Genomic DNA, 27,943 nt, shown 5'->3' on the forward strand with positions numbered 1-27,943 from the left:
AATGCTGAAGGCACACCTCTTTACCCTGGCCTTTGACACTTAAGGTGTATATTTTTAGGATCTGCCTTACCCTTCTGCCCATCTGAACTCTCCTACCATTCAGCATCTTTGGGGGGACCTGTTGTTGTTTAGTCGTTTAGTCATGTCCGACTCTTCGTGACCCCCTGGACCAGAGCACGCCAGGCCCTCCTGTCTTCCACTGCCTCCCTCATGCCGGTAGCTTCCAGAACACTGTCCCACCATCTCGTCCTCTGTCGTCCCCTTCTCCTTGTGCCCTCCATCTTTCCCAACATCAGGGTCTTTTCCAGGGAGTCTTCTCTTCTCATGAGGTGGCCAAAGTATGGGAGCCTCAGCTTCAGGATCTGTCCTTCCAGTGAGCACTCAGGGCTGATTTCCTTAAGAATGGATAGGTTTGATCTTCTTGCAGTCCGTGGGACTCTCCAGAGTCTCCTCCAGCACCATAATTCAAATGCATCAATTCTTCGGCAATCAGCCTTCTTTATGGTCCAGCTCTCACTTCCACACATCACTACTGGGAAAACCACAGCTTTAACTATATGGACCTAGTGTTACGCTTTCCCCTCTCCCCCCCCCCCTGCAGTTGAAAGCTGGGGGACCAAAGGCATTTCTCAAGCTGAACTCCGAGCCGCCATGAATGTGGGGAAGCTGGAAGCCAGGATGCTCTGCCGCCTCTTGGAGAGATACAAAGTGATCAAGGTAACGCTTGTCCCGGCCTCCCCTGCTGGCCTTGCGCACGGCCCCCTTCCCCAACATGCAGGAAATGCCAGGTAAAGGCTGAGAACGGTCTTGATCCTTGCTTAGGGATTCATGGAAGACGAAGGCAGGCAGCGGACGACCAAATACATCACCTGCACGTTTGCGGAAGAGAGCGACCTCAGCCGGCAGTTTGAGCGGGAGAAGGCCCGGAGTGAGCAGCTGGCCATGGCCAGCGTGGTGGTGGCCCCCGACGACTCCTTGCCTGGGGAGGAGCAGCTCTCTGCAGCCGAGGAGGAGGAGGAGATGCCTCTGCTCTCTGAATCGGAGAACGAGGAGGAGGCGAGAGAAGGCGGGAAGCCGAGGAACGCCAGCTCAGCGTCACTGCTCAGGCCCAGTTTCCGAGAAGGAGGCAGCCCGTGCCAGTCGACGCCAGTGAAAGGTACAAGGGGTGAGCTTTGGCCAAGAGGCCCACTTCCTTCCTCTGCGTCTGTCTGTCTGTCTGCTTGCAGCCTTAAGAACAGCCAAGTGGTTTGTGATGCTGCAGAAATTGCATGACTCTGGAACAGAGTTTTTAATAAGGTCTCAGTGCTGAGATCTTTATCTGTATAAAGGGGGCAGGTGGGTGGGCTTCCCTCACAATCGGTTGTGCTTAATTGGGGGGGTTAGGATTGCTCAAGATCGCCAGAAATCCATGATCTCTGTCAGCATCTGACCCATTGCCTGTGATGCAGCAAAACTTGCAACAGTTGCTTGGTTGTGTTGCTGACCAGCTATGTGTTTCCTCTCCCTCTCTGTCTTTTCTTAAAACTAGCCAAGAAATTGCTACCTCCAAGGACCCTGGGGAGGAAGCTGTCTCCGTTGCGCCCTTCTGAATACCCAGAAGAGCTTCCTGAACACATGGCAAATGATGATTCCACTTTGGACACACTAAAGCAGGAAAGCGGCCTCTCAAATTGTGCCCATTTTATAGATCATGCTGGTGATATGGCTGTGGTTGAGGAAGTCAAGCTGGAGACTCCCAAAGTAAGAGGCCTAGAAGCCTGAACATTTGCTTTTAGTGTGCATGTTTTGGCACACTTGGGGTGGAGAGTCTTTCACAAGGTGTGAGCTGGGACGGGGGGAACCAGAGTCACTGGAGGGGGGGGTCACCTCCCTTGCCAAGCCTGCTATGGGCAGCTTGGATATGCCTCGGAGGGCCTTTTTGCTGTGGGTTGGCTGATGGAGGAGCCAATGTCAGGCAGTTCAGCCTCAGGGAGTGAGAGGGGATGTTCCTGGGGGGTTTTGAGCTGGCATTTCCACAACCCAGTGGGCATCAGAAGGTGGCACAGCAATACATTTATAAAAGGGGAAGCCAGTGAAATTTATAAAAGTAGAAATGGAGGATCAATAAGATAATTAAAAGAGGTGTGGGGAAAGGAGACAACAGGGGTGGATGAAGGACTTGCTCACAAATTTATTGACGGCTGCACGAATTCTGATAGCTAGGAAGTGGAAGGGGCAAGCAGATTCTAAAATGGAAGAATCGTATAAAGAGGTTTGGGATGTAGCTAGTCTCGTGCATGGTCAAGAACCTGTGCACTTCTTCCCAAACTCACAAATTTCAGTCCAGCCCCAAAGCCACAGTCCCAAATGGTGGATTCCCTTTGGGGTTGATGCCACAGGCTTAGCCCACTAGCAAGTCTGCTTTTAGGGCTGCCGGGGCTGCCAGTCGGCCAAGCAGCTGCTGAGCCCCAGCTGTAACAATCAAACTTGGCAGCTCTTCCTTCAGCCTCTACAAGGTCCACCCAAGAAAGGAAGTGGGTGTGCAGAGGAGGGTGGGGTGGCGGCCAGTTTCTCCAACTCCCCCTTTCTCTCTCACTGCCGGGGGCTTCTCTTGGTTTCCTTGTCTCGAGTGTGGCGTAATGATCGTTTGGGCGGCAGGATTTCACCTGGCCTCTATAAACTCTGGTTTTCTGCCCCTGTGCCAGAAAAGCTGTGATGTCAAGAAGAAAGAGAAGGGCTGGCGCGCCTCGGGCGTGGAGCGGTCCCACGAGACCTACCGCCTCCTGAAGCGCCGCAATCTCATCATCGAGGCCGTGCGCAACCTCCGCCTGATCGAAAGCTTGTTTGCGTAAGTGGGGGGTTGGGAAGCAAGCGCCAGCTTTCCCCCCTTGCCTGCCGGGCAGCCTCCTCCCTGCTCTACCAGGGCACATGCCACAGGGAGTGAGTCGGGCTCCTTGGAGGAAAATGTGGGATTGAATGCAATAATAAATAAGTGTGTCTATGCCTTGTTGCAGCCTTCAGAAGATGATAATGGACCAGGAGAAGCAGGAAGGGGTTTCCACCAGGTGCTGCAAGAAGTCCATTGTCCGCCTAGTGCAGAAGCTCTCCCAGGAAGGCCTCCTGCGCCTCTTCCGCACCACGGTCATCCAGGATGGCATCAGCAGAAAGGTACACCGCCTGCCAGGGCTCCCCCTGGCACGTTAGTGTTACCCATTCGGGTGATCTTGGAGGTGCAAATCTTTTCCAGCTAGTGAATTTCGGGAAGGGTGAGGGAGATGGGTTGAAGTTCAGTCCTCCTAAAGCAGTGGGTCTCCAGATGTTGTTGAACTACAACTCCCATCACACCTATTTAGCAAAGCCAGAGCTCAGGGATGATGGGAGTTGTAGTCCAACAACATCTGGGGACCTATAGGTTGAGAACTGCTGTCCTAAATGGTCTCAAGGTACCCAGCGATAAGAAAGAGAGAGCAGCCTGAGTCCTCTGCCAGGGAGCCACTGCCGCTCATAGAATCATGAAATTGTGGAGTCACGAGGGACCCTGAGGGCCATCTAGTCCAACCCCCTGCAATGCAGGAATCGCAGCTAAAGCATCCCTGATGGATGGCCATCCTGTGGGATGGGTTTACTTGCAGTTTCTCCCTCCCAGCTCCCACACATGTGGGTTGAGCAGAGTTCTAAACTCCCATTCTTGGCAGAAAAACTAAAAGCATAGGAATTGGGCTGTAAAACCTTATTCTGGGCAAGTCCAGCTACAAAGTAAGCTGGCTCTCCCTTTCTTGCCCATTCAACAACTTGTAAAGTAAGTTTAAACAAAATATTTCCTTACTTTATAATCGTGCATTGGTTCACAACAATAGCAGCAGTAAAACCAATGCAGGCAAAATACTTTTATGTACTGTATAACCAGCGTCAGGCACGTGCCTAAAGTTGGAGCACCCGGTCAAAGGAAGAGGAACAGGAAGTACTAGGTGCTCCTTTCTCTCCAGGAGAGGAGGGGAAATGACATCACACACAGCCTGCTCTACCAACTGTATGTCTATGGTCTGAGTATCCGTCTATTGGCAATACAGCTGTGTGAAATTTAGCCCCTTCTTATTCTAACTGGTCAGAATATGCACGCTAGGTTTGACTGCTAAATCTCCCACACTTCTAACCTCTTGTTTAAAAACTTCCGGTGAATGGGAGTCCACCACCTTCTGTGGGAGCCTGTTCCGCTGTTGAACACTTCCATGGCCAGAAAGTTCTTCCTGATGTTAAGTCGGGGTCCCCTTTCTTGTAACTTGAACCCAACGGGCAATCCTAGATGGACAAGGAATCTTACCTTCTCTGAGGGGCCAGTCTGCTCTGCTTGTCTCAGCGGCTTAGCTAGCTGCTTGGGTGCCCGGGGGGGGGGGCAAGGTGCCTGTGGTGCCCCGTTCTGCTCCGAAGTCACGCAGGTCCATGTCGCTTTTTTGGGCAGCGCAGAGCCTGCAGGTGCCCAAGTCACCGCGTTACTCCCAGGAGAGACATGTGGCTTGGGCATGGTAAGTGCCGCCCCCCGCGGTGTGCTCAGTGCCCCCCCCAGCTACACCTCTGGCTTGACTGTGGGCCATGTGTGTGTCCTCATCGTCCCCTGGGGAAAGTCCTTGTCATCTTGTCCTCCAATGGTTTGATTCAGCCTCCTCTCTGAAGACTCAGCCCACGGCTTCTCCCTCTCGGCTCTCAGTACTGGCATTGCCACCCGCCTGTTAGAATTCCTGCTCTATGATTGCAGTCATAGGAGTGTTCTCTTTCACATGACAGTATATGTTTTGACTCCACAGAGTGGGAAGTGACGGAGACAGGATGCTTGTGTTCCTGTGATCCGTGAAGTGGAACTATTGTCCTTTGTTCTTTTTCTCTTTGCTATCTGATGCTGGAGAGAGAGGGAGCCATGTTGCAGTGCTCCCTGTGTGTTTAGATGTAGATAAAGTAGATTAGCCAAAATGCTGAGTAGCTGAGGTCTGTCACGTGCATGATGTGCAAACTCTGCGGATCCCTAAGTGTGCCGGTGTCTGTTGGCATCGGTCGCTGTGATGTTCGGGCTGAAGAAAGCTTATGAAGCTCCTGAACGGCCGACCAGGAGGGAGGGAACATGCCAGTCGGGCATGTGTCTTTGCCAGGGTCCTGCTCGAGTGTAGGCTGAACTCCTGACAGCCTCCTCTCTGAAGACTCAGCCCACGACTTCTCCCTCTCTGCTCTCAGTCCTGGCATTGCCACCAGCCAGCGCCACCCACCCAGAGTGGCTGTTCCTCCTAAGTGGCCTTGGGCTGGAGCTTGTCCCCTGCTCAGAAGGCTGCCTGGGGCCTTGGGCAGAAGCAAGGTGTCTCCCAAGGAAGGGGAAAGGGCTGCCCTCAGTACCGTGCCTCCTTTGCTCAGCCTCCCCTCACCAAGCCTGCTTCTGTCTCTCTCTCTGCCTCTGCTTGGCAGGTGGAGTTTGTAGTCGACCCTTCGGTGAATCCTAGCGACCCACTGGTGAAGAGCGCGATTGAGCAAGTTCGCTTCCGAATCTCCAACTCAAGCACCGTGAACAGGTAGGTGGCGGGAGGGAAAGAGGGTGGCAGGGGCTGCCAGCATGAGCTGGGCAGGCTCTGACTGGCAAGATTTCCAAGCAACAGGAGGGCGTTCAGAACTGGGCAGCTCCCTCTCTCCCTCCTCCACCCCCTGGTGATTTGGGCTGGTGGACTGAGATCTCTTATTTATTTTATTAGTCATGTATGTACTGCTGTGTCATAGAAGTACATCACAGTGGTTCACATTAATATAAAATCATAAAACCATGTAGTAAAATCATAAGAAGTTGAAATCAAAAGAATGAAAAACAAACAGCAGTAGACCACTGGTGTGTGTGTGTGCTCTGAATGGCCTGCCTAGGCCTGGCGGAACAGAAAAGTGGAACAGAAGGTGCCCACTGAATCTAGTGGCAGGGTGTTCCACAGGACTGGGCCAATGACACGAAAGGCTTGGTTTCTCTTCCCTCTGGCATCCATTCCCATGACACATATCTAGAGGAGGTGCTTTCCTCCTGCCTACTTCCTGGTGGGGGGAGCCCCACACTCGTGGGGTTTCTGAAACGCTTTCCAGTCCTCTACAGACACCCGTTGTCCCGCTTGTGGCTCGAGGAAACGGCAGGAGGCAGATGGCTGCAGAAGAGCCATGTTCCTAGCTAGTTGTTCATTGTGGTGTTTCTGGGTACTGAGCATTGGAGCCTTCTTTGCAGTTTCCTAACACTGGTGCCTAGCTTCACTTTCCCTTCATAACGGCAGGATTAAAGTCCCACAGACGCCAATGTCTCAGGAGAGTCTGGACGAAGGAAGCCAGGAGTCTGGACTTGGGGCTGCCCTGAGGGAGATGGAGGGCTGCTTCTCTCCCTGCAAAGCGGAGGCGGCTGGCAGAAAGGCGCGCGCTGCCAAGCTAAGCTACCACCCAGTCACAGGTAGAGAGAGGCCTTTCCTGCTTCTGCTGTTTCTGGCTTCCTGAATCGGGGGGTGGGGGTGGTTCTGTGTAAGGAGTGGTGGGCAGTAGCTCTTGCCTGTGTCTCTCCAACGCAAACCCTCTTCTTCTCTTCAGTGCCAGGCCTTGGGCGCTCCCTGGGCTTCCTCCCCAAAATGCCTCGCCTAAAGGTGGCCCACCTCTTCCTGTGGTACTTGGTTTATGGGCATCCTCTCAGCGCCCAGCAGAGGAGATGGAGCTGCAGCCAGGAGGCAGCGGACGGCCTGCAAGGCCTTGACTCCAGCCTGCCTGGCAGGGCAGAAGAGAAGGAATCGAGAGCAGCAGCCGGGAGGCAGGAAAGCTGCGAGGCGCTTGAGGACCAGGCAGGTGAGAAATCCAGAGGACGGCTCGGTGCTTGGTCTGAAAGCATTTCTCCATTGCTTCATATTTGAAAGTATTTTGAATAAAAGCAATGAAACTGTATAATAAAAAGAGAGGGTAAATCAGGGGTCAGCAAACTTTTTCAGGAGGGGGCCGGTCCACTGTCCCTCAGACCTTGTGGGGGGCCGGACCCACCACCTCCTGAAAGCACCCCCCCTCCTGAAGGCCCCCCCCCGCCTATGCCACTCGTGCTGCAGCCGCTGACACTGCCTCGTCTTCTGGAGCGTCGGCGTCCTCTCTCTCGGCAGGGCACAGAGCCCATGCCGCTGGCCTGGGCGGTGGAGACGGCCTCCGCGCTGCTCCCGCTTCATTCCTGCTCGGCCGCCTCAGCGGGAAGGAAGGAAGGGGCGGCACTCAGAGGCTTCCGCGGCTTTTGATCCTGCAGCCAATCCGAAGGTGTGCTGCATCGCGGAAGTCAGTCTCCGCCTGGCAAGGCCTCTGCGTGGGCCGAATTAAAGAGCCCGGTGAGCCGTATCCGCCCGTTTGACGACCTCTGGTGTAAATACTAATAACAGCATGCTACAAACAGGAGCTCAGCAATCAGTCGGGGGAAGCCTGGGCAAAAAGGTTCCTGTTTACAGGATGCCTGAAATAGCTGATAGGGCAAAGGGATGGGCATCAATTCCACAGCGCAGGGGTGATGGCGGGGAGGGCCCGTTTGGGGGGCCAGGAGGGTGCAGGACCACCAGGAAAGCAGTCCCAGGGCACCTAAGGGCTCTCCTAGGGCTCTGCGGGAGCAGCAAAGGGCTTTCACAGTGCTTGCCACTGCTATGTGCTTCCATGGGAAGATGCACGCATGAGGGGCTGAGTGTTGTGCGCATGCTCCTGGGAAGCATCCTCTGAGTTCCTGACGGCTGGGCTTGGTTCAGTCAGGGAGGCCTCCAAGTCATGCAGCAGCAGCAGCAGCAGCAGCAACAACAACACTGTGGACTCTGGGCAGCCCCAGGGCCTCGGTTGGGATCAGCCTCAGGGAGCCACCTGTGACCTCTGCCCAGCTATGGAGCCAGCCTGGATTGTGAGATCTTGAGGGGCGGGGGAAGGATTCAGGAAGCCCTCGTGGAGCTTGCTGTCTTCTTTTCCCGCCTCCTCCCTCTAGCACCAACCACAAGTCGGAGGGTTCTACCCCCCCCCCACACACACACCTTAACTAAACAAAGGCCCTTCTCAGTTAGAGTCACCTAGGAGCTGGAGTAAATCCTGACATTCCTGTGTCACGGTAGCACACTGTGCAAAATAAATGAGACCTGACCTGAGTTATATGCATTTCAGCATGAATGGTGGTGAGCACAAGTTGTTCACGAATATAAGAACAACCCTGTGGTCCATTTCTTTCCCCATCCTGTTTGCACAGTGGCCACGTTGTAAAATTAGAGGGAGAAAAACTCTTCTCTGTCCACTTTCTTCACACTTCGCATAACTTTATACCGTATTTTTCCGTGTATAACACGCCCCTATGTATAAGACGCCCCCTATTTTGGGGGACAAATTTTAGAAAATGGGGGGAGGTGGCCCAAAGTTGTTGAGCATTTTTGGGGGGAGGATTGCCCAAGGTTGTTGAGCTTTGGGGGGGGGTGCTGAAAATCACTAACCCGGATGACTAACACTCACATTGCAGAAGCTGATGGGCATCTGCCCGCTCGCCAGCAATCACACGCCTAATTGCTCCAGCGGCAGCCAGTCAACAGGAGACCTTGCCACAGCAACCAATCACCCACCCACCCAGTTATCTCCCCCCCATGCACTATTCATGTATAAGACGACCCCTGTTTAAAAAAATTATTTTAGAGTCAAGAAACCTCATACACGGAAAAGTACAGTACATCTTTATTGTTCCTTCTTCCTCATCTTTCCTCCTGGGGGAGTCACTCCACCCCTTTCATCCTTTTGGTGGCTCTTTTCCAATTTCTCCCCAGCTCTGCAGTATCCTCCTACAGGTGAGGCACCCAGAGCTCCCCACAGTATTCCACACCAGAGATCCGTGTGTTGGTGTGAATCTCCCTTGACCCCGCCGTGAAAGGAGATGGGTCTGTTGCGGCCGTGAGAACCATTTTCTCTCTTTCCCTTGCAGTGTACGTGGACGACGCCTCGTGGAAGCGGCACGTCCCTCCTCTCCCGCTCCACCGGGAGTTTGGCCATGGCTGGGCTCTGGTCAGCGACATCCTCCTCTGCCTGCCACTGTCCATCTTTACCCAGATAGTGCAAGTCAGCTACAAGGTGCTGGGCTTCATTTCAGGGATTTCTCTCGGCCGAAAGGCAGCCGCCCCTCGGGGCTTCTGCTCCCAGTTTCCCGTCAGTTCTGCTGTGGCTACAAGTTGCCGCCCGATCCTTTGGAGGGGTGGCAGCTAAATCCTTTGGTGGTGGGGCAAAAGCTGCTTGCCACACCCAGGGGCACCGCTAGCCAAGGCCACGGGCGGAGGTCCTGGCCAGCCTCCTGTGGGGGCCTTTTCAGCTTCCCTGCTGCTGCCACAGCCTTCCTTGCAGTTGTTCTGTTTTTTAAGAAAATATCCCTGGGCTTCACTTAGGAAAAGCAGAAAGTTAGCCAGACTTAAGTTACACTGAAATTTAATTCATAATTTTTAGGTAGATAACCTGGAAGATTATTTAAACGATCCCCTGAAGAAACACACGTTGATCCGATACCTTCCAAGGTCGATCCGGCAGAAGCTCCTTTATAAGAGGTAAGCATCTTCAGCAGGTGTAGATTTGGGCAAAGGGTGCGATTTCAGAGTAGCGGAGAATACCAGACTTTTCAAAGGTCCGGCTCCACGAGCTCGGAATCCAAACCTGGGCAATATTAGAGCAGTGCGAATCATTCTCTAAAAAGGTAGAACGGCCGTGTGAGTTTATAAGAGCTGTCCATGTCAAACCAACACCACTCTCATCCTCTGCATAAGGTAAAATTTATGAATGCAACTGGGAGCAGAGAGAAAACTACTAAGAAAGAGGTGCAGTAAGATGAAGGGTTCAGAAAGGATCAGGGAGTCAAAGGCACAAATGTCAGGCATTGTGAAAGAACATCTCACTTTGTGTCTCGTGTAAAACATTCAGCAAGTTATGTTGGTCCTGCCTCTTTCTCTTCTCCTCTTCTGCCACCCCCCCACTCCATTACATAGGGCTTCGTGATCACAGAGTTCAAGTCAGTAGCATAAAAAAACTCAGCTTGCAATATAGTCTGTTCACTAAACAGCCATCCACCGGTGCGCCAAAGCCTTCCTTAGAGAAAGGAGAGGGAAGGGATTCACTGCTTTAGCCCCTATTGACCCAGAACATCATCTTGTGGGCAGGGGGATGTGTCTGACTTTCAGAGGTTGCCTTGGTGGTCTGTTTGAATCAGCTCTGAACTAAAACTGGTGGCCTGTAGACACTCCCCACCCCCCTCCTTGGGCCTAGGTCAGAATGTCTTGAATTGGGACCCAGGGAGGGCTATGAATATTCCACAGGATGGTTCAAACTGTTTGAATATGGGATATGTCAGAGAATTATGCATATTGGAAAACCTGCCCGGTCTTTCTCTTCTTTTTTTGTGGGAGGAGAGGGGAGGTGACTGGTGGAGTGCTTGGAAGCTAACTGGCAGAAATAAGTTGATGAGTCTCAAGTCCTTAATCTCTTTGCTGCAGGAGATACATCTTCTCAGTAGTGGAAAGCCTTCAGCGGCTGTGTTACATGGGGCTGGTTCAGTTTGGACCCACAGAGAAATTTCAAGAAAAAGATCAGGTAAGGTTACTGCTGCGTATCCTCACCTCTGCCGCTTGATGGTCAAAGCAGCTTACTCTTAAAACACACACAATGCCTACAGGAGTAATGAGGGAAACTTCCCCTGTCCCCAGTGGGGAAGGAGACCCCCAGGTGCGGGTTCTGCCTGCCTCCCGTCCCTCCAGACTTGCAGGGTCACCAGGTGCACCTGGGCAGGTAGAAGAGGCTCCAGCCCCAGCCCTTCCCTGCACTGCCTGGTTCCCAGGAGCTGTGCTTGCCTCCCTGTGTTTCTCATCTAGTCTTCTGTTAAACATTTGTCCTTGTTGATTAACAAGAGAAACCCTTTCCAGAAGAGAAGTGTTTTAGTCTGCGGCAGCAAAAGAAGGAAGCACTCTAAAGAGCGACCTGTTGTTGCAGAAAGATTTGTGGACTGGAGTCTGCTTTGCCCTGTGTTACCCTCTCAACCTGGGTGGAGAGGGAGAAAAATGCCAACCCTTGAGGCCAGATAGGAATGAATTGCAAGGAACGCAGTCTGTGGCCGCTTAGAGGTTTGCAAAAGAAGCAGAGTGCCTATTTGCAACAGCAGCATTTGACGGCAGCCAAAGTACCCTGACATTGCTAAGCAGTTACCACCTCAAGGAGGCAGAAAAGCCTATAAAAGTAATCGTGGCATGTGAATATCCCAGTTTGCTCCTCTAGTGCAGACTTTGCGACAATTGATTTGCCACTTTTAGAAAAGGGAAGTGGTTGCAAAGCTGTGATGCCCATCTTGAGCCAAGCTGTGCCTCTGTGGGTCCAGGCAGTTGCTGGGCAGCCCTTCTGTCTCCGGAGCTGGGATTGCTCTTTCCCAAAACACTCGGTTGCAGCTGGAATGGCCTTGAGTGGCTGCATCATATTGCTGGCCGAACAACTGAGCCTGGCCCAGGGTGGCCCACCCCAGCAACTCTCTTCGCAGGATGGCTTCACGAGGCTTGTGAAGATGCCCCTGCTTCTTCAGCAGTGTTTTTGTGTGTGTGTCAAAGGAGAGCACTTGGCTGCTATCCAAGCACGCAAGGGAGGGGTACCCTAGTTTTGACTTAACTCCCTAAATCCCTCGAGTCCGTCCTTGCTCGGTTGCTTTGCCCCTGAGCTTTTGTGGTTGTCTTGCAGGTCTTTGTCTACCTGAAGAAGAACGCTGTGATTGTGGACACCACCGTCTGCGAGCCCCACTACAACCTGGCTCAGAGCAGCCGCCCCTTTGACAGGCGCTTGTATGTTCTGAACACGTTGCAAGACGTGGAGAACTTCTGGTTTGATCTGCAGTGCGTCTGCCTCAATACGCCACTAGGTACAGAGCCAGACTCACTAGCCGCTGCCTTCCTGCGCTTATGGCCCCTTCCTGCCTCCTCTCATTCCACCCTCTCCTGCCATATCCTGCAGCTCTCAGCTCCTAGCCTCTGGCCACCTGCCTCTTCATTCTCTGGCCCATGGCAGAGTTGTTGCTGCTGCTGCTGTTGCTGACCAGCTCCTCCTCTTCCTCCTTTCAGGAATTGTCCGCCACCCCCGTGCCAGGAGGGGTGGAGCGCAAGCCAGCGAGGCTGGCACTACCCTGGACGTGGCACTGGAGCAAGAGTCAGCAGCCCACAGGCACAACCTTGAGCGCAAGTGCGCCATGCTGGAATACACCACGTACGTCTCCTTTCCTCTGTGGTTGCTTGCTAGGAACGGGGCGTGTTGCAGAGTTGGGGTGTTGCTTTGGCAGGGCAGAAGGCACCCAGGGGTGGAGGGTGACTCCCATCCGCCAGCGGAGGCAGTGCTGGTAAAGGGCTCCAGCAGGGAGGAAAAGAGGAGCCCCCTAGCCTTTCTCCAGGTCTTAGATGATCAGATCTGAGATGCAGGGGCTTAAATGCTCTTTGCTTGCACTGAAATGGACATCTATGTGTCCTAGAAGAGAAGCGCCATTGAGCCCTTTCTGTGCGGATTCACGCTCCTTGTACAGTCATATCTCGGGTTGCTAACGTGATCCGTGCGGGAGGCATGTTCGCGACCTGCAGCATTCTGAGGCGCCGCATCTGCGCATGTGTGTGATGTGAATTGGCGCTTCTGCGCATGCGCATGATGTCATTTTGTGCTTCTGTGCATGTGTGAGCACCGAAACACAGAAGTAACCCGTTCTAGTACTTCAGGGTTCGGCGTGGTCCGCAACCTGAAAACACGCAACCCACAGAGTTCGTAACCCGAGGTATGACTGTAATAGGAGTGCAGCAGATAGGATCAAAAACTCTGGAAGGCCCATTGGGGTTTCCTACCCCTCTCCTTTTAAAGGCATTTCTTTATTTGCCTTTTCAATGTTAATACAGAAAAGGCCCAGCACAAAAGCTAAGCTGTACTACAGCTGCTGCTGTCCGGAAGAATCAGGCACCCTTTCCTGAAGCTGGGTTAGCAGCATCAGGAAGTGAGAGGAGTAGGAAGTCGCTTGGAATCATAGAACTGTGGAGTTGGAAGGGACCTGAAGGGTCATTGAGTCCCACCCCCTGCAATGCAGGACTCTCAGCTAAAGCATCCCTGGCAGGTGGCCATCCAACCTCTGCTTACAAACCTCCAAGGAAGGAGAGTTGAACACCTTCTGAGAAAGATCTTCATAAGGTTTAGTCAGAAGTCATTGGAATAGTTGCATGGCAGGACCAAGCCTCCTCCCCCCCCCCCCACACACCCTGGTCCTAAGCAGAGCAGAGCTGGCCTTTGAGGATTCCTGGGCTCAGCTGTTCCCTTCACCGTGCCCTCCCCCCCCCCCTTTCAGAGGACGCCGAGAGGTGGAGGACAACGGCAGCATTCCTGGTGACGGGCTCGGTGCTGGGGGCTTGGATTCCAGCTTTTATGGCCATTTGAAGCGCAATTGGATTTGGACCAGCTACATTATGAACAAGACCAGGAGGGTGAGTTTTCCTTCCCAAACAATTCTTTTTAAAAACTGCCTCCTCCCCCCACCCCACCCCAAAATAGATATCTTTTTAAACAATGCAGACGGTTGAAGAAATAAACTGGATTTTTTAGCACAAGCTGCTCTGTGCTAAATTTTGCTTTGACGTGCATTTTATTTTTGAGAGGGAGAGAGAGACTGCTCCCAGAAATCACCTTTTCAGCTGCCTGTATTTTCAGTGGCTAGAACTGAAATTTATTTCTGAATGGTCCCGTTGTCCGCTAAGCACTGAAATGAAAGGATTCTTAATGTTATGTGTGGCTTTCGGAGACTAAACTACCTGCCACCCCTGCGAAGTCGAAAGGGCATTCTGCACCCCCCAGCCTGTTTTGGACAGGTGGGCACAGCGTTACCCCCCTCTCTTGACTCCGCAGTAGCATGAGCACGGGGGCAAGAGCAGCCATGCGCTTTCCCAGCATGGAGACTGTTGTGTCCTTGATGAGCAAAAGCTTCTCTTAAGAACCTGCTTTGTGTAGGAAGACCTCAGTTCACTCTGCAGCCACATGCAACGCCAAATCCACACATTTCCTCCGGTGCTGCCACCTGGATTTGTCCCTCCTGTTCACTCCCAGGTGGATTTGATTTAAATCAAATCAATTTAAATCACAATTTAAGTCAAGTCACTAGTCAGTAAGACTTGATTTAAATCTTTTTTTTTTACACAAAGACTCATTCTTGCTGGTGTAATCTTAATATTTACAACCTGATGAAGGTTTCATTTTTGGAATAATAAATTTTCAGAGTAGTTTTTACAGTTATATCAAAACTTACTGATACGGTTATACTATTAGAAATACATAGACAGATAATTATGAAATTATTGTTTATATTTAGACAACATTTCTGCTGTACTTTATTGGAAGGAGAAAAATAATCATTTCCATAATAACAATTTAAACAATTTATTTAACTAAAACAGTAACATTATAGCATATTGTCAGGGGTTCAGGAGCAGAGGGGCAGGACAGGGAAGAGACAGAGAGCGAGGGGGAGGAATCCGAAGGGAGAATGAGTGATGATGACGACCCGAGATCTCCAAGCCTAAGCAGTGAGTCAGAGGACTCCCAAAAGGGAGCCCCAGTGAGCAGAGCAAGGGGGGGATCCGGGGGGACACCCCAAGAGGAAGGGAACAGAGGAGATTCAGAGAGCAGCAGCTGGAAGTCGGGACCCACGCTCATAACGGAGAGCGGCAGCAGCTGGAAGTCGGGACCCACGCTCAAGACTGAGAGCAGCAGGGAGGAAGGTAGCCCGGCATCGGGTTCCGGAGGCTGTCAGCAGGAGGGAGGGCACGAGTCAGGGGTGGTCACGCCCTCCTCAGAGAGCGAGGCAACGGTTAAGAGGAAGGCAGGGAGTTGGGCGCGCGCGCCAAGTTCAAATGCAGAGGAAGCTGGCGCAGCAAGCAGCCCGGAGAGGGAGCCGGGTCCCAAAGCCCGCCGAAAGGAGGAGGAAGGAAGTGGGGGGTCTTCAGCGTCAGAGGAGTCTAGGAGGGAGGAGACTAGGAGGAGCAGTGGGACCCAGAGACGCAGGGAGAGGCGTAGGAGGTGGAGCAAGGCTAGGGTATTAAGCTGGTGCACAGGGGGCGGAGAGTCAGACGAGACTTCGTCGACCTAGAATGGAAGGTGTAGAGCTGCACGCTGCTGTTCGGACATGAAACTTGTAACTCAATAAAGACTCTTATAAAGTGAACGTTGGCTAGCGTGGTCCTGTGTGAGCTGGGACCTGGTGGCAGCTCTGACACATATGTATCCATGTTTGTTAACTGATGTGGTTAAAAAGGTTTGTTTGTTTTTAAAAAAACTTAGACTGAGTTTTAGCACACATGAAAAATTGAAAACAAATCCTTATTTCCTGATGAATAGCCTTTGGACTATAAGGTAACTTAAACAGAAAACTATCTTTAGAAAGATTTTTCCTTCAAAACCATTCTATTTTAAAAATACAATTTAAAATTTTAAAAATCCGATTTTTAAAAATCATTTATTTTAATCAACCCTGCTCCCAGGGCTTTTCCACGGTTGTCAGGAATGGCTCCTTTTTGGTCCATTGGACGCAGGTGTGGCGCTCAGGCTTTGCAGGTGGCTGCCAGATGCAGCCGAGCTTGGCTAGGAAGCAAAATCCTCTCTCTAGTATGAGCTTGAACCACCTGCGGCCTTTGCATGGCTGGTGACCTGTGTGCTTTGCCCCTAGGAGAACGCTGCTGCTGCTGCTGCTGAAGCTGGGCACACGGTCAGACTGCAGACCTTCCTGACCAAGCGCTCTCTGCCGCTGAGCACAAGAGGTAATGGGACTGGGAGCTCCCCTGTGTGTGTCCAGGGTGGGGGGCACAGAGATGGTTGTGCATTGACCCTACTCCTCCAGGGGAATCGGGGGGACGACCCAGCTTTCGTGTGGCCATTGTGGGAGCTGTGAAGCTGGTACAGGTGCAAAGAGGCTGCTGTCCTGGGCAGCCCTGACTGCGGAGAAACGCTTTGCGGAGCTGGGAAGTGGAGACTTAGATGCAGGTTGGCCTTCTTCCTAAATTGCACCGAGACATTTTGGCGGCACCTGGTGCTCCTTTTGAAGATCTCCAGTGGGTGATTCTGAGCCACTCAGCAATTTCTGTGCTTTGCCACTGCCCCTCTCAGGGGAAGCCAGATCAAATGAAGCCCTAAGCAACTCAGGCCCCAAATACCTGTAGGCCGCTTCCTTCCCTACAGACCTCCCCGGGTGCTGAGATTGGCAGAGAGGGCTCTCTCGGTAGTTCCTCAGGGGCTCAGCGGGTGGTGGCCCAGGGCCTTCTCTGTGGTGGCCCCTGAGATGGCAAACTCCCTCCCCACAGAGGTGCGCCTGGCACCTTCACTGTACAGCTTCCAGGGGATATTGAGGACGCATCTCTTTACCCTGGCTTTTTACACCTGAGGCGCATATTTTTGGCACCCACCTTACTTTGGTGATCGCAAGTTGTTGGAAAGTGTTTTTAACACTTGTTTTAATGTTGTAACCTGCCCTGGGACCTTCGAGTGAAGGGCAGGTAATACATAAATAAGTAAATAGTAGTAGCTCAAATAGCTCAACAGCTCAAAAGCTAAGACTTTTTAACAGCTGTGTGTGTGTGTGTGTGTGCACGCGCGCAAGACAGGGTCACAATTCTCGCGCATGCGCCTGGGAGAGTCTCTTTAGACCGGCAGTTGACATTTCCAGTTGCTGCCTCCCTCTTCCATGCTTTTGGGCCCCTCAAAAACCCCTCCCTCTCTCCCTGCTGCTCCCCAATTTGCTGCTGGCCAGACAGGCGGTGCCTGCATGTGTGTTTGCTGTGCATTCCTTGCTGGTGCAGGATTTCCTTGTTGCTTCCCAGGTGGCGGCGGCGGCGGCAGCTCTCTTTGGGGAGACGGGCTGCTGGGTGCGGATCCTGCGGTCCAGAAGGAGGACCTGGAGGTCGAAAGTGAAGCCACGCTGAACAGAAGCCAGAGAGTGAGGGGCGGAAAGAGCCAGAAGAGGAAGCGGCTTAAGAAGGAGCCGGTGAAGAAGACAAGGAAAAGGAGGAAGAAAAGAGGTGGCCTACCACACTGGGGGGCTGGGGGAGCAGGCTGGGCATGGCACTCGCTGGCCGAAAACCACCTAGGGCTCTGGGTGCCATTTTGGTCTGGATCAGGCTTCCCCAACCTCGGCCCTCCAGATATTTTTGAGACTACAGTTCCCATCATCCCTGACCACTGGTCCTGCTAGCTAGGGATCATGGGAGTTGGAGGCTGGATCTTCCTCTTCCTTTGAGATCTCAATGTCCTCCTAATGACTTGGGGCAAATCCTCCTGTCTGGCTTTGGGGTCTGCTGGGCACAGGGGGGCCGGAGTGGCTGTGCCCTGGTCTTCCACAGCAGTGGGCCTGGGATGCCCCCCTGCCCCCCCCCCACGCACACACATGGGAGAGGCAGAGCCACGAGCTGCTCGCTCACCACACGTTGCCTCCTTCCTTTCTAAGAGGGGGGCACCGGCGTGAAGAGAAAAAAGCCGCGCTACCACGACAAAGCGGACCAGAGCGCCTTGCAGAGGATGACCCGCCTGCGCGTGACGTGGACCGTGCAGGAGGACAGCCTGCTCATGCTGTGCCGGATCGCCAGCAACGTCCTCAATGCCAAGGTGGGCGGGGAAGCTGATCTCAGCAGCGAGGCTGGGAGGGGGCAACTTGGCAGCCAGCAAGTGGGGAGAACGGGGGGGCTTTGGGCTTGTGTGCAAAGGGTCCAGGGATCCTGGCCTTGGCTGAGCGGGGGCTCCTTTCTCTTCTCCTACGCAGGTGAAGGGGCCCTTTGTCCCCTGGCAGGTGGTGCGAGACATCATGCACAGCAACTTCGAGGAGTCGCTGGACAAGACCTGCCACTCGGTGGGGCGGAGGGCGCGCTACATCGTCAAGAACCCCCAGACTTACCTCAACTACAAGTGAGGCGCTTTCCTCATTTCATAAGCTCTATTGGAAATTTTGAAAGCAGTTACCAAACGCAGAGCGTTGTCTCCCAAGACAAATAATGTGCAGAAATTAAGTCTTGCATGCAGTCGTCCACAAACTTGGAAAACCTTTTTACATTACAAATTCAGCAGCTGTCCTCGGGGTGTACTTTAGTCTAAAGCAGTAAGGGGATTTCTCCACGGTGGCTGCTGCAGCTGAGACAGAGGGCAGGTGGCTGTGCCATTTATTGTTAATAAACGATCTAGACCGAGACCAAATGGAGTCACACCCACCTTTCATTGTTAATCCTCTTATCACCCTCTGGTGGTGAGGTAAGCGTTTAATAAGTGCTCTTTCTGAGCTTTTGAGGCTGCTGCAGCTTTGAAATTATTATTATATATCTACATCTATATATCTCACCTTTTTCCCTGACAAAGGGACTCAAGGTAACTTACAGCTAAAATAGAAACAGCTAAAATCACCAGGGGGTGGGGAAGCAATCATTTAAAAACTATTACTATTACTACTACTACTACTAATAATAATAATAATAATAATGATAACCTAATAATAATAATAACCTAATAATAATAGTAATTTTAATATTTGTACCCTTCCCCTCTGACTTGGTTGCCCCAGCTACTCTGGGCAGCTTCCAACAGATATAAGAAAACAATAAAACATCAAAACATCTATGCAGGATACATATAGATATGTATTGGCTTATTAAAACGTACAGATCTTTGCAATGAAAAGATGACAGCACCAGCCCTTTGGTCAGTTTCTGAATGTCTGTGGGAACAAAAAGGGATTCACCTGCCAACGGATGGAGAGCGAGGAGGGAGCCAGTCTGGCTTCTCAGGGCAGGGAGTTCCCAGGTTGCCTGGGAGCAGCCACCACCAAGAAGGCCCTCTCCGTGTCCCAGTGTCGGGGGGGGGGCGGGGCGTGTTCTGTCCTTCGCTGCCTCCCCTGCTCTCAGGGCGTCCTTCAGGGCTCCCTCCCTCCTGGGGTTCCTCTTCCCCAGCTACGAGCGGGGAATGTGAATGTGCTAAGAACACAGGGATGCTGTGGCCAAGGGCTCTTCCCGTGAGAACCAACATTTTCCCTATCACCATCGAACAGAGCCAGCCATCCCTCCTTGGGGAGCAGAGGCTGGTGCCAGGGGATGCCCCCCCCCTTTTGGCTGCCTCTGTGGCTCTACAGAAGCCAGCCTTCTCGGAGGGAGGCTCGGCTTCAGGGCTAAACTGGGGGGTGTCTTCCTCAGGGTTTGCCTGGCTGAAGTCTACCAAGACCGGACTCTGATTGACGACTTCATGAACAGGAAGAGCAGCTACCAGGACCCCAAGGTGAGCAGGGGCAGGTGTGGGGCTCTGGGTCCATACACCCCCCCCCCAGGATGGGCCTGAGGTGACCCTGCCTGCATGGGCAGAGATGCTGAGCACGGCTCCAGGGAGGGTTTCTCCATTCCCCTTCAACCTTGAATTGTTTTCTTTAGTTGCATATAACACTCGATTGTAAAAAACTTCAAAGCAGTTTATCATCATCATCATTAATTTCTATACCACCCTTCTTCCAAAGATCACAGGGCAGTTTACAATATAAAAACACAACAAGACATACCATAATAACAAACAAAAACAAGACACACACACACAGTTTAAAAGGCCTGGGAGTAGAGGAATGTTTTTGCCTGACATCTAAGGATATGCAATGAAGGCAGCAGGCGAGTCAGATTTACAAGAAGATAAGACAATAAACTCAAGAAAAAACCACAACCCTGCTTTAAAACGTGCAAAAGTTAGAGTAAGACTATCTCAGCTTCTAAGCCTCTGGGTAGGCATGCCTAACCAAGAATGCTTTGAGCAGGTGCCAGAATGCGTACAGTGATATCAGTAGGCAGGGAGTTCCAAGGTGTAGATGCCACACTGAGCGATCCAGTTATTACAGGTGCGGAATGGGAATTCTGTGTCACCTGTAACAGGGCCAGTTCCACTGAGGGACGCGGTGGAATGGGGAAAGGCGATCTCATGGGGAATCTGGTCCCAAGTAGTTAAGGGCTTCATATACAAACAGTGACACCCTGAACATGGCCCCGTGGCAAATGGGCAACCCTCGCCAGCCCCTCAGCAGTGGACCCAAACAAGGAGTGGGCTGATGCCAGAGCCACTGGTTCTTCTTCTGCCGCCTCCTGCCCCTCTTGGGCTTTGGGGGGGGGGCAGGAGACCTCCAGCCTCCTCCCAGCCCCTCCTTCCGCCCCTGCCCTGCCACAGGAACCCTTGAAACAGAGACGAGTGCGCAGGTGCCATTCATGCAGGTGACCCTGAGAGACGGAACCGGGTGTGGGCCTCGCCTTGCTGGTTCCCAGGGCCAGGCTTTGTTCAGAGCTGACTGACCTCCCTCCCTCCCTCCTCTTCTCAAAGGTTTGCGCAGAAGAGTTCAAGGAATTTGTGGAGAGGCTGAAGGAGAAGTTCAGCTCCACGCTGGGGAATCCCAGACCTGCCATTCCAGACACCCTGGAGGAGCTTTTCCGCAGGTATCTCCTTGGCCAAACCCCGCTGGCAGGGCTGGGTCAGGAGCTGGCAGTGGCCGGGGCCTCTCTGGATCTCTGAGAGGGTGGCCCTGCGGGAGCTGAGCTGCCCGTCTGCTGAGAAACCATCCTGCTGTGCCCGGGGAAATTGCAGACCTGGCTCTTGCCCATCAGAATCTGCCCCAGTCCCTGGCGGGTCTGTAGGAAACTGCCTTCAGCTAACTCAGCCTGGCAGGGGCTTTCTGGGGTTGGGGCCCAGGGGTCCTTTTGGGCCACCTGCGTGCTGGGGTGGGTGTACACTACCCCTGGGATAAAGGGAAATGCACCTGTGTGCGCCACCTTGGTGAGATCTCCCTGTGGCTCCTTCCTTCCCCTTTTCCAGGTTCCGAGTTCTGGCCATCGGAGATGAAACGACCCAAAGCAAGAAAGAGGATGTGCTCAGCAGGTGAGGCAAAGGGGGCTGGGGAGAAGCATAAAAGGCTTCCTTCTCCTGTTGGGAACCATTTGAAGCTGAAATCCGGTATCCCCAAGTGCCAAGACACCCCCACCCCACCCCCCCATTCCAGCTTCCCAAGCTGGGACCGCATTGCTAAGATGTGGAGCGGTTTATTCATCCCTGAAGTCAGGCTTTATCTTTAAGAAAGAAGGATCTGTGCCGCGAAGGCCGATTTCAGATTGACACAGGCTCTTTCCTTCCAGCATCGCCGACATCCACTTTCTGGTGCTGCAGAACTTGATCCAGAGCACGCTGGCCCTCTCCGACAACCAGATGAAGTCCTGCCAGTCATTTCAGGTACAGAGAACCTTGGCCTGCTGCGGTGTGGGCGCCCCCTCTCCTATCTTGGGGGCTCAAGGAAACATACTGGGGCTTGAGCATCTGCTGAGGACACTGATGCTTGGGGGAGTAGGTGGGAAGACAGCTGGCCTAGGCGCCTGAGAACTTGCAAAGAGACTTCTGGATGAGGCCAGTGGCCCCTCTAGTCTGCTGCGTTCTGAAGGTAAAGGAAGGACTGGACCCTGATTAATAAAATACAGCAAGACTCTGGGAGGAAGTGCAGATAATAATCTTCCACACCCTGGCCCAGCTCCCTTTTATTAACAAAAGACCTCTTACACAGCGTTTGTAAGAACTAATCAGATTTCCTCTGAGTGTTTCAAAAAATCCCCACGTGGGACAAGACAAAGTCAGATCAGAGGAATCCGTTTAACTGCAAAGAACTACGTTGAGCATGCATACATGTTTTAGGCTAAATAAAACAGGAATCAAGGAGGAATGCATTTAGCAAACCCCCGAGGTCATAAACAGGCAGTAAACAGGAAAGGAAGGTAGGTTGTAAGCGTGGCGAGGAAAAGCTCTAGGAGGCACTTCAAAATGCTGGCGAAATGATTTGGGCATGTTGGAAATGGCAAAAGTGGCCGGAAAAGATGCTTGGAAATACCACGGAAATGTGTTGGTGTCCGCAGACCTTCCGCCTCTACCGGGAGTACGGGGACGACCTCCTGGTCAAGGCTTTCTTGGACTGCCAGAAGAGGAGCCTCGTGAACCGCCGGAGGGGCAACCATAGCCTGGGCCCCAAGAAGAGCCGGGCACTGCCCTTTGTGCCCATGTCTTACCAGCTCTCTCAGAGCTACTACAGGTCAGTGCCCTGCCTGAGGCTGGGGGGATGGGGGGGCAGCCAGGAGAACCAAGGCTGTGTTTGGGAGGGGGAACACACCCTCCAAGGGGAGCCCAGGCGGCCCTTCCTGGGGGCTTCCCTCGCCCCTTTCTGCCTGGCATGCTGGAGCACAGGGGAGCCCCCCCCCCTTTGCCCAGCCAGGGGAGCACAAGGCAGCTTAGCTCTTGTGCCACCTTCCATGCGACGGCCCTTTAGGAGAGACGTACGTCTTCAGGTATCTAGAAAGGGCCGTCACATGGAGGAAGCTTATGCTTCCTGCTGCTTCAGAGGGCAGGACCCCACCCGAGGGAGACCAGTGGCAAGAAAGGGCATTCCAACTGAACAGGAGGAAGAACTTTCTGACGGTAAGAGCTGTTCGACAGAGGAACGGACTCCCAAGAGAGATTGTGGATTCTTCTTCCTTGGAAATTCTTTGGACGGCCATCTGCCAGGGATGATGATGATTCTTCTTCCTCTTTTTCTTGGTTTTCCAGATTATTACAAATTAGTCGAAATTAGTTCAAATTACTTTGATATAATACAGTAAGTTCTCCCTCCTATTGCAAACATGCGTCCATTACTTCCTCATGTAGCCACTTCATCCTTCTTTCATTTCCTCTTTTAGTCTTCTCTTGATGTTAGTCCAGGGGCCAGCAAACTTTTTGAGCAGGGGGCCAGTCCACTGTCCCTCAGACCTTGGGGGGGGGGGCTGGACTATATTTTGGGGGGGAAATGAGCGAATTCCTATGCCCCACTAATAACCCAGAGATGCATTTTAAATAAAAGGACACATTCTACTCATGTAAAAACATGCTGATTCCCGGACCGTCCGCGGGCCAGAGTGAGAAGGCGATTGGGGCAGATCCGGCCCCTGGGCCTTAGTTTGCCTACCCATGTGTTAGTCCATTCTCACAGCTGACCTTTATTGTTTCCTTACATACAGCACCTTTCTTGTTTCTCATAAATCCAGGATCCATTTCATGTGTATAGTCCTTCATAAGCATTGTTCTCAGACCTCGTCCGCTGGGAGAGTCTATCTTTCTTTGTACATTCCATTCCTTCCTCTGTCCATCAACTTGCATAAAGGCGGAGGCTATAAATAACTCCCAGATAACGTGTCCACTCTCCGCCATTAAAATTCCACTCTGGGGTTCCTTCTCGGCACACAACTAAAAACAGATCCTTTTTCACAAATGCAGCCTCTTGACAGATTTAATTAGTAGCTGTTCCTCTTCTCACTCGGAAATGCTCCCTTCCACTCCTGGTCCAGGCCAGAGATAATTTTAAATGAAGTTCATTCAACTTCAGTCGAGGGGGGAGGGCATAATAAAACATTGTTAAATTCCCTGGAGGGCAGTGGAGATTCACCGCCATAAATCGTGATGTCAGCTGGAAACCTCTGCCTCTATGTGACATCCTTTTATATATTTGAACATGGCTATCAAATATATAAAAGGATGTCACATAGAGGAGGGAGAAAGGTTGTTTTCTGCTGCTCCAGAGAAGCGGACACGGAGCAATGGATCCAAACTACAAGAAAGAAGATTCCACCTAAACATTAGGAAGAACTTCCTGACAGTAAGAGCTGTTCGACAGTGGAATTTGCTGCCAAGGAGTGTGGTGGAGTCTCCTTCTTTAGAGGTCTTTAAGCAGAGGCTTGACAACCATATGTCAGGAGTGCTCTGATGGTGTTTCCTGCTTGGCAGGGGGTTGGACTCGATGGCCCTTGTGGTCTCTTCCAACTCTATGATTCTATGATTCTATGATTATTTATCTGTGATTCCTGCATTGCACGACCCCTGGGGTCCCCCTCCCCAACTCAACAGTTCTCGGATTCTCTCTCCAGGGTGTTCACGTGGCGGTTTCCCACCATGCTCTGCAGCGAGTCGTACCAGTTCCTCTCGAAGCTCCAGGAGGCCGGAGCTCAGGACCAAGCCACTCGCTTCTCTTTCAAGGACCAAGACGACTCCTTTGCCTCCGAGGAGATGGTCACCTTTCCTCTGGACGGCCCTGGGGGCTACTGTGCCGCCATCCTGGCCCTCTTCTCCCTGGGCTTGGCGTCTGTGGACGTGATGATCCCAGAGCAGATTGTGGTGGTGGACAGCACCCTGGTGGAGAACGAAGTCATTAAAAGGTGGGGCTGCCTTGGCACTTGGTTTGGAAGGGGGGTGGCAGTGGGGGGAGGTTGACTGAAGCCCGCTCACCCATTTGGGGTGCACAGCAGCGGCAGCCCTGGGGCTCTTCCTCAACCCCTTTCCCTGACGCCTCTGCATGAGCTTTCTAAGCCAGGGGGCAGAGGTTTTTCTGGTGGCTTTGCAATCCTGCTGAGGCCATTGACTGGGGTTTGGTACACGTGGGGAACATGTGGAGAGAGAAGAGCAAGGAGAGGCTCATAGCTGCTCTTCCACACTTCAGGCAGCAGCAGCAGCGAGATCAGTGAGCTGCCTTTGTCTCGTGTTGTTGTTGTGATGTTTGTTGGTTGCAGTTTGCAAAAAGATCAAAAACAACTCATTGGCCTCGGCCCAGTGCACCTGAAGGAGCGTCTCCACCCCCATTGTTCAGCCCAGACACCAAGGTCCAGCTCCGAGGGCCTTCTGGCGGTTCCCTCTCTGCAAGAAGTGAGGTTACAGGGAACCAGACAGAGGGCCTTCTCGGTGGTGACACCCGCCCTGTGGAATGCCCTCCCATCAGATGGCAAGGAAATAAACAACTATCTGACGTTTAGAAGACATCTTAAGACATCTTTGTTTAGGGAAGTTTTTAATGTTTGAGGTTTTATCTCTTTTTAATAATAATAATAATAATAATAATAATAATAATATTCTATTGGGAGCCGCCCAGAGTAGCTGGGGAAACCCAGCCAGATGGGCGGGGTATGAATGAATGAATGAATGAATGAATGAATAAATAAATAAATAAATAAATAAATAAATAATTAAGTAGATAAACTAGAACAGATGGAAACAACTGAAACAGAAAATGTATAACGGTGCTTATTGCAAAAGGCCATTATGTCATTGGGTGAATGTTTTAGACAAGTCCTACCCACCCCACAGAAAGATGTTCACAGGACTGTTTCAACAATGTCCTCCGGGTGGAGAGCCGACCTCTGCTGCAGGCGGCTTGCTGGCCAGAGGCTCCGCTGGGGGAACTGGCAGCAGGGGACCCTGGCAGAGCAGCTGTAGATTCCACAGCAGAATCAGCCACCCGAAGAACACCTACAAATGGCAAATTGAATACCACCCCGAATCAAATGTGCCAGAGCCGCTTTTGGCTTTAGATTGGTGGGGATGAATCGATCTTACACGTCAGTCCAGGAAGAATATGTGGCTCTTCTTTCCTCCCATATGAGTTGCGCAACCACCTGGGCAGGTTAGGCTGAGAGATAGTGTCTGGCCCGTGGCCACACAGGAGGGCAGCCCGCAGGAACCGCTGCTGGCGAGGGGGGTTGGTTGGGCTGGCGGCGGCGGCAGCTGCTCCTTTGATGTAGCAGACCTTGAAATGGGTGGGGGGGATCCTGTCTGCTCCTTGCAGCCTGGGGAAAGAGGGGCTGGAGGAGGACGAGGAGGAGGACGACGACGACGAGGACTTGGAGGAGAACGCGACCAGCAAGCGGCAGATTGAGGTGAAGGCCCACCAGGCGTCACACACAAACTACCTCCTCATGAGAGGCTACTATGCCCCCGGCATCGTCAGCACTCGCAACCTGAGCCCCACCGACAACATCGTCGTCAATTCCTGCCAAGTGAAGGTGAAGATGAGGAAGACCCCTGCCCAGGACAGCCTCTGGGCTCAAGGTCAGTCTGTAGGCAGAGGAGCTCTTCCTCACCTTCCCCCTGGCAAGGCGACGGCTTCGTCTGCCAGCGAAGGACGTGGGCTGCCTGTGTGTGTGTTGCGTTCTGAAAGCCAGGAAGGATTTGGACCCTGATTAATAAAATACAGCAAGACTCTGGGAGGAAGTGCCAATAATAATCCGCCACACCCTGGCCCAGGTCCCTTTTATTAACAAAAAAACTCTTAACACAGCGCTTGTAAGAACCAATCAGATTTCCTCTGAGCATTTCAAAAACATCCCCATGTGGGACAAAGTTAGATCAGAGAAATCCTTTTAACTACAAAGACTACTTTGAGCATGCATACATGTTTCAGAGTACAGTGGTACCTCGCAAGACGAATGCCTCGCAAGACGAAAAACGCGCAAGACGAAAGAGTTTTCCGTTTTTTGAGTCATTCCGCAAGACGAATTTCCCTATGGGCTTGCTTCGCAAGACGAAACGTCTTGCGAGTTTGTTTCCTTTTTCTTAAAGCCGCTAAGCCGTTAACAGCCGCTAAGCCGCTAATAGCCGTGCTTCGCAAGACGAAAAAACCGCAAGACGAAGAGACTCGCGGAATGGATTAATTTCGTCTTGCGAGGCACCACTGTAAATGAAACAGGAATCAAGGAGGAATGCATTTAGCAAACCCCGGAGGTCATGAACAGGCAGGAAAGGAAGGACAGGCAAGGAAAGAGTATTTACCATCTCTTTGTGAACTCTGTTCCTGGCCCTTAAGATCTATCTAAAGATTAACAAAACTAACAAAAGCTACATCAAAGCGACCTTCTATCTTTATGTACTAAGAATGCCTGGTGAAGCAACCAGTCTGTTTTAGAATGCTTATATGTGCCTGTCAGGTGTAGAGAAAGAAAATGGGGCAGAGGTGCAGAGGCTTGTGGGATTCGATCAGAAATCATGCCAAATGACTCAAGTCAAAGCAAGGCTTTCATCGCTGACACAGTGGCGTGTGGCATTTTTCATCATTCATCATAGCAATCCCACCAGACCCCCACATATGTGGCAGAGCGGCTAGCTAGGGTGGCCTGCCGGGCTCCCTCTGTCCTGACCCGCCCCATGTTGTGCTTGTAGGTCCACCAGATCTGGAGAACCTCCCCGTCGGAGCCTCCTGCCTCCCCATCGCCTTCACCAGACTTCTTGGTGTCCAGGAAGAAGACTGCCAGGCAGGCCACCTTCTTCAGTCCCTGGAGCGCCTCTCTTACAGCCCTGCAGATGCTGCCGCCGCTTTGGAAGTCTACAGAGCCATTGGTGAGGCTTCCCACTTTGGGGTGGCCACGGTGGACCTTGCCAGGCAGTTCCAGCACTACGAAGTGGCCGGCGGGGAGTGCACGCGGCTCTTGCCCCAGTACCTCCAGGTGGGTGCGATGTGCCGGGTGGATTTCGTCAGGTAGGAAAGGCTTATTAACGGCAGTTCTCCTTCCTGTCTCGCGTGCACGTAGGATTTAAAACACTGGGTTAGCAGAGTTGAAAAGACACTATCCCTTGCGACATTTAAAACAGAAACTAGAAACTAAGGTTAAATTAGTTTAATTTTGTTTTGTCCAGACTGTGATAGCAGGCTGGAATTTCCCTTCCTTCTCAATAAATAATCAGGCAATAAACTGTATGATAAGTGTAAAAACAATGTTTACGTGCTTTAGATAGCCTTGTCCTTGATTTCAGCAGTAACAGCAACAAATACAAGGCAGGCAAATCTACTTTTTAAGTTGCATTCTAAAAATCCAGATGGAATCTTCTCTCAGAGGAGAATGGACAGACATCCTGCTCCATCAAAGGTTTGGCAAGAAGAAAGAGACTGAGCGAAGCAGGAAGGAGGCAATATTAAGATCTTTTGACTCCTTTTCCCACCATAGTATGTAGGGGATATGACCTCAAAAATTGTCCTGTCTGGGAATTCTGCAACCTTGTGGGTCTTAACCCCTTCATATGTGGCAAGCACAAATTGTCATTTGGACTGCAGAGATCCCCACGTGATTGGGGAGAGAGA

General features: G+C 52.1%; 1 protein-coding gene across 2 annotated transcripts in view; it reads left to right on the forward strand.

Annotated features, from left to right (window-relative positions):
• GTF3C1 (general transcription factor IIIC subunit 1) overlaps window positions 1-27,943 on the forward strand; it is a 40,436-nt gene that overhangs the window by 6,987 nt on the left and 5,506 nt on the right. The window contains exons 8-33 of one of the 2 annotated variants that reach the window (XM_082199601.1): window positions 602-717; window positions 823-1,165; window positions 1,529-1,740; window positions 2,685-2,827; window positions 2,994-3,147; window positions 5,428-5,531; window positions 6,264-6,433; window positions 6,568-6,816; window positions 8,939-9,084; window positions 9,451-9,548; window positions 10,488-10,584; window positions 11,713-11,890; window positions 12,090-12,231; window positions 13,343-13,478; window positions 15,710-15,800; window positions 16,857-17,054; window positions 17,480-17,637; window positions 17,792-17,934; window positions 19,206-19,287; window positions 20,362-20,474; window positions 20,851-20,913; window positions 21,168-21,261; window positions 21,933-22,105; window positions 23,970-24,257; window positions 25,658-25,920; window positions 27,028-27,311. In XM_082199601.1, the coding sequence (XP_082055727.1) occupies window positions 602-717; window positions 823-1,165; window positions 1,529-1,740; window positions 2,685-2,827; window positions 2,994-3,147; window positions 5,428-5,531; window positions 6,264-6,433; window positions 6,568-6,816; window positions 8,939-9,084; window positions 9,451-9,548; window positions 10,488-10,584; window positions 11,713-11,890; window positions 12,090-12,231; window positions 13,343-13,478; window positions 15,710-15,800; window positions 16,857-17,054; window positions 17,480-17,637; window positions 17,792-17,934; window positions 19,206-19,287; window positions 20,362-20,474; window positions 20,851-20,913; window positions 21,168-21,261; window positions 21,933-22,105; window positions 23,970-24,257; window positions 25,658-25,920; window positions 27,028-27,311 (4,238 nt within the window). The remainder of the gene's footprint in view (window positions 1-601; window positions 718-822; window positions 1,166-1,528; window positions 1,741-2,684; window positions 2,828-2,993; window positions 3,148-5,427; window positions 5,532-6,263; window positions 6,434-6,567; window positions 6,817-8,938; window positions 9,085-9,450; window positions 9,549-10,487; window positions 10,585-11,712; window positions 11,891-12,089; window positions 12,232-13,342; window positions 13,479-15,709; window positions 15,801-16,856; window positions 17,055-17,479; window positions 17,638-17,791; window positions 17,935-19,205; window positions 19,288-20,361; window positions 20,475-20,850; window positions 20,914-21,167; window positions 21,262-21,932; window positions 22,106-23,969; window positions 24,258-25,657; window positions 25,921-27,027; window positions 27,312-27,943) is intronic. The other variant, XM_082199600.1, reaches the window with a different exon arrangement.

This window comes from Podarcis vaucheri, assembly GCF_965113315.1.
Source record: "Podarcis vaucheri genome assembly, chromosome: 14".
NCBI classification, from domain to species: Eukaryota; Metazoa; Chordata; class Lepidosauria; order Squamata; family Lacertidae; genus Podarcis; species Podarcis vaucheri.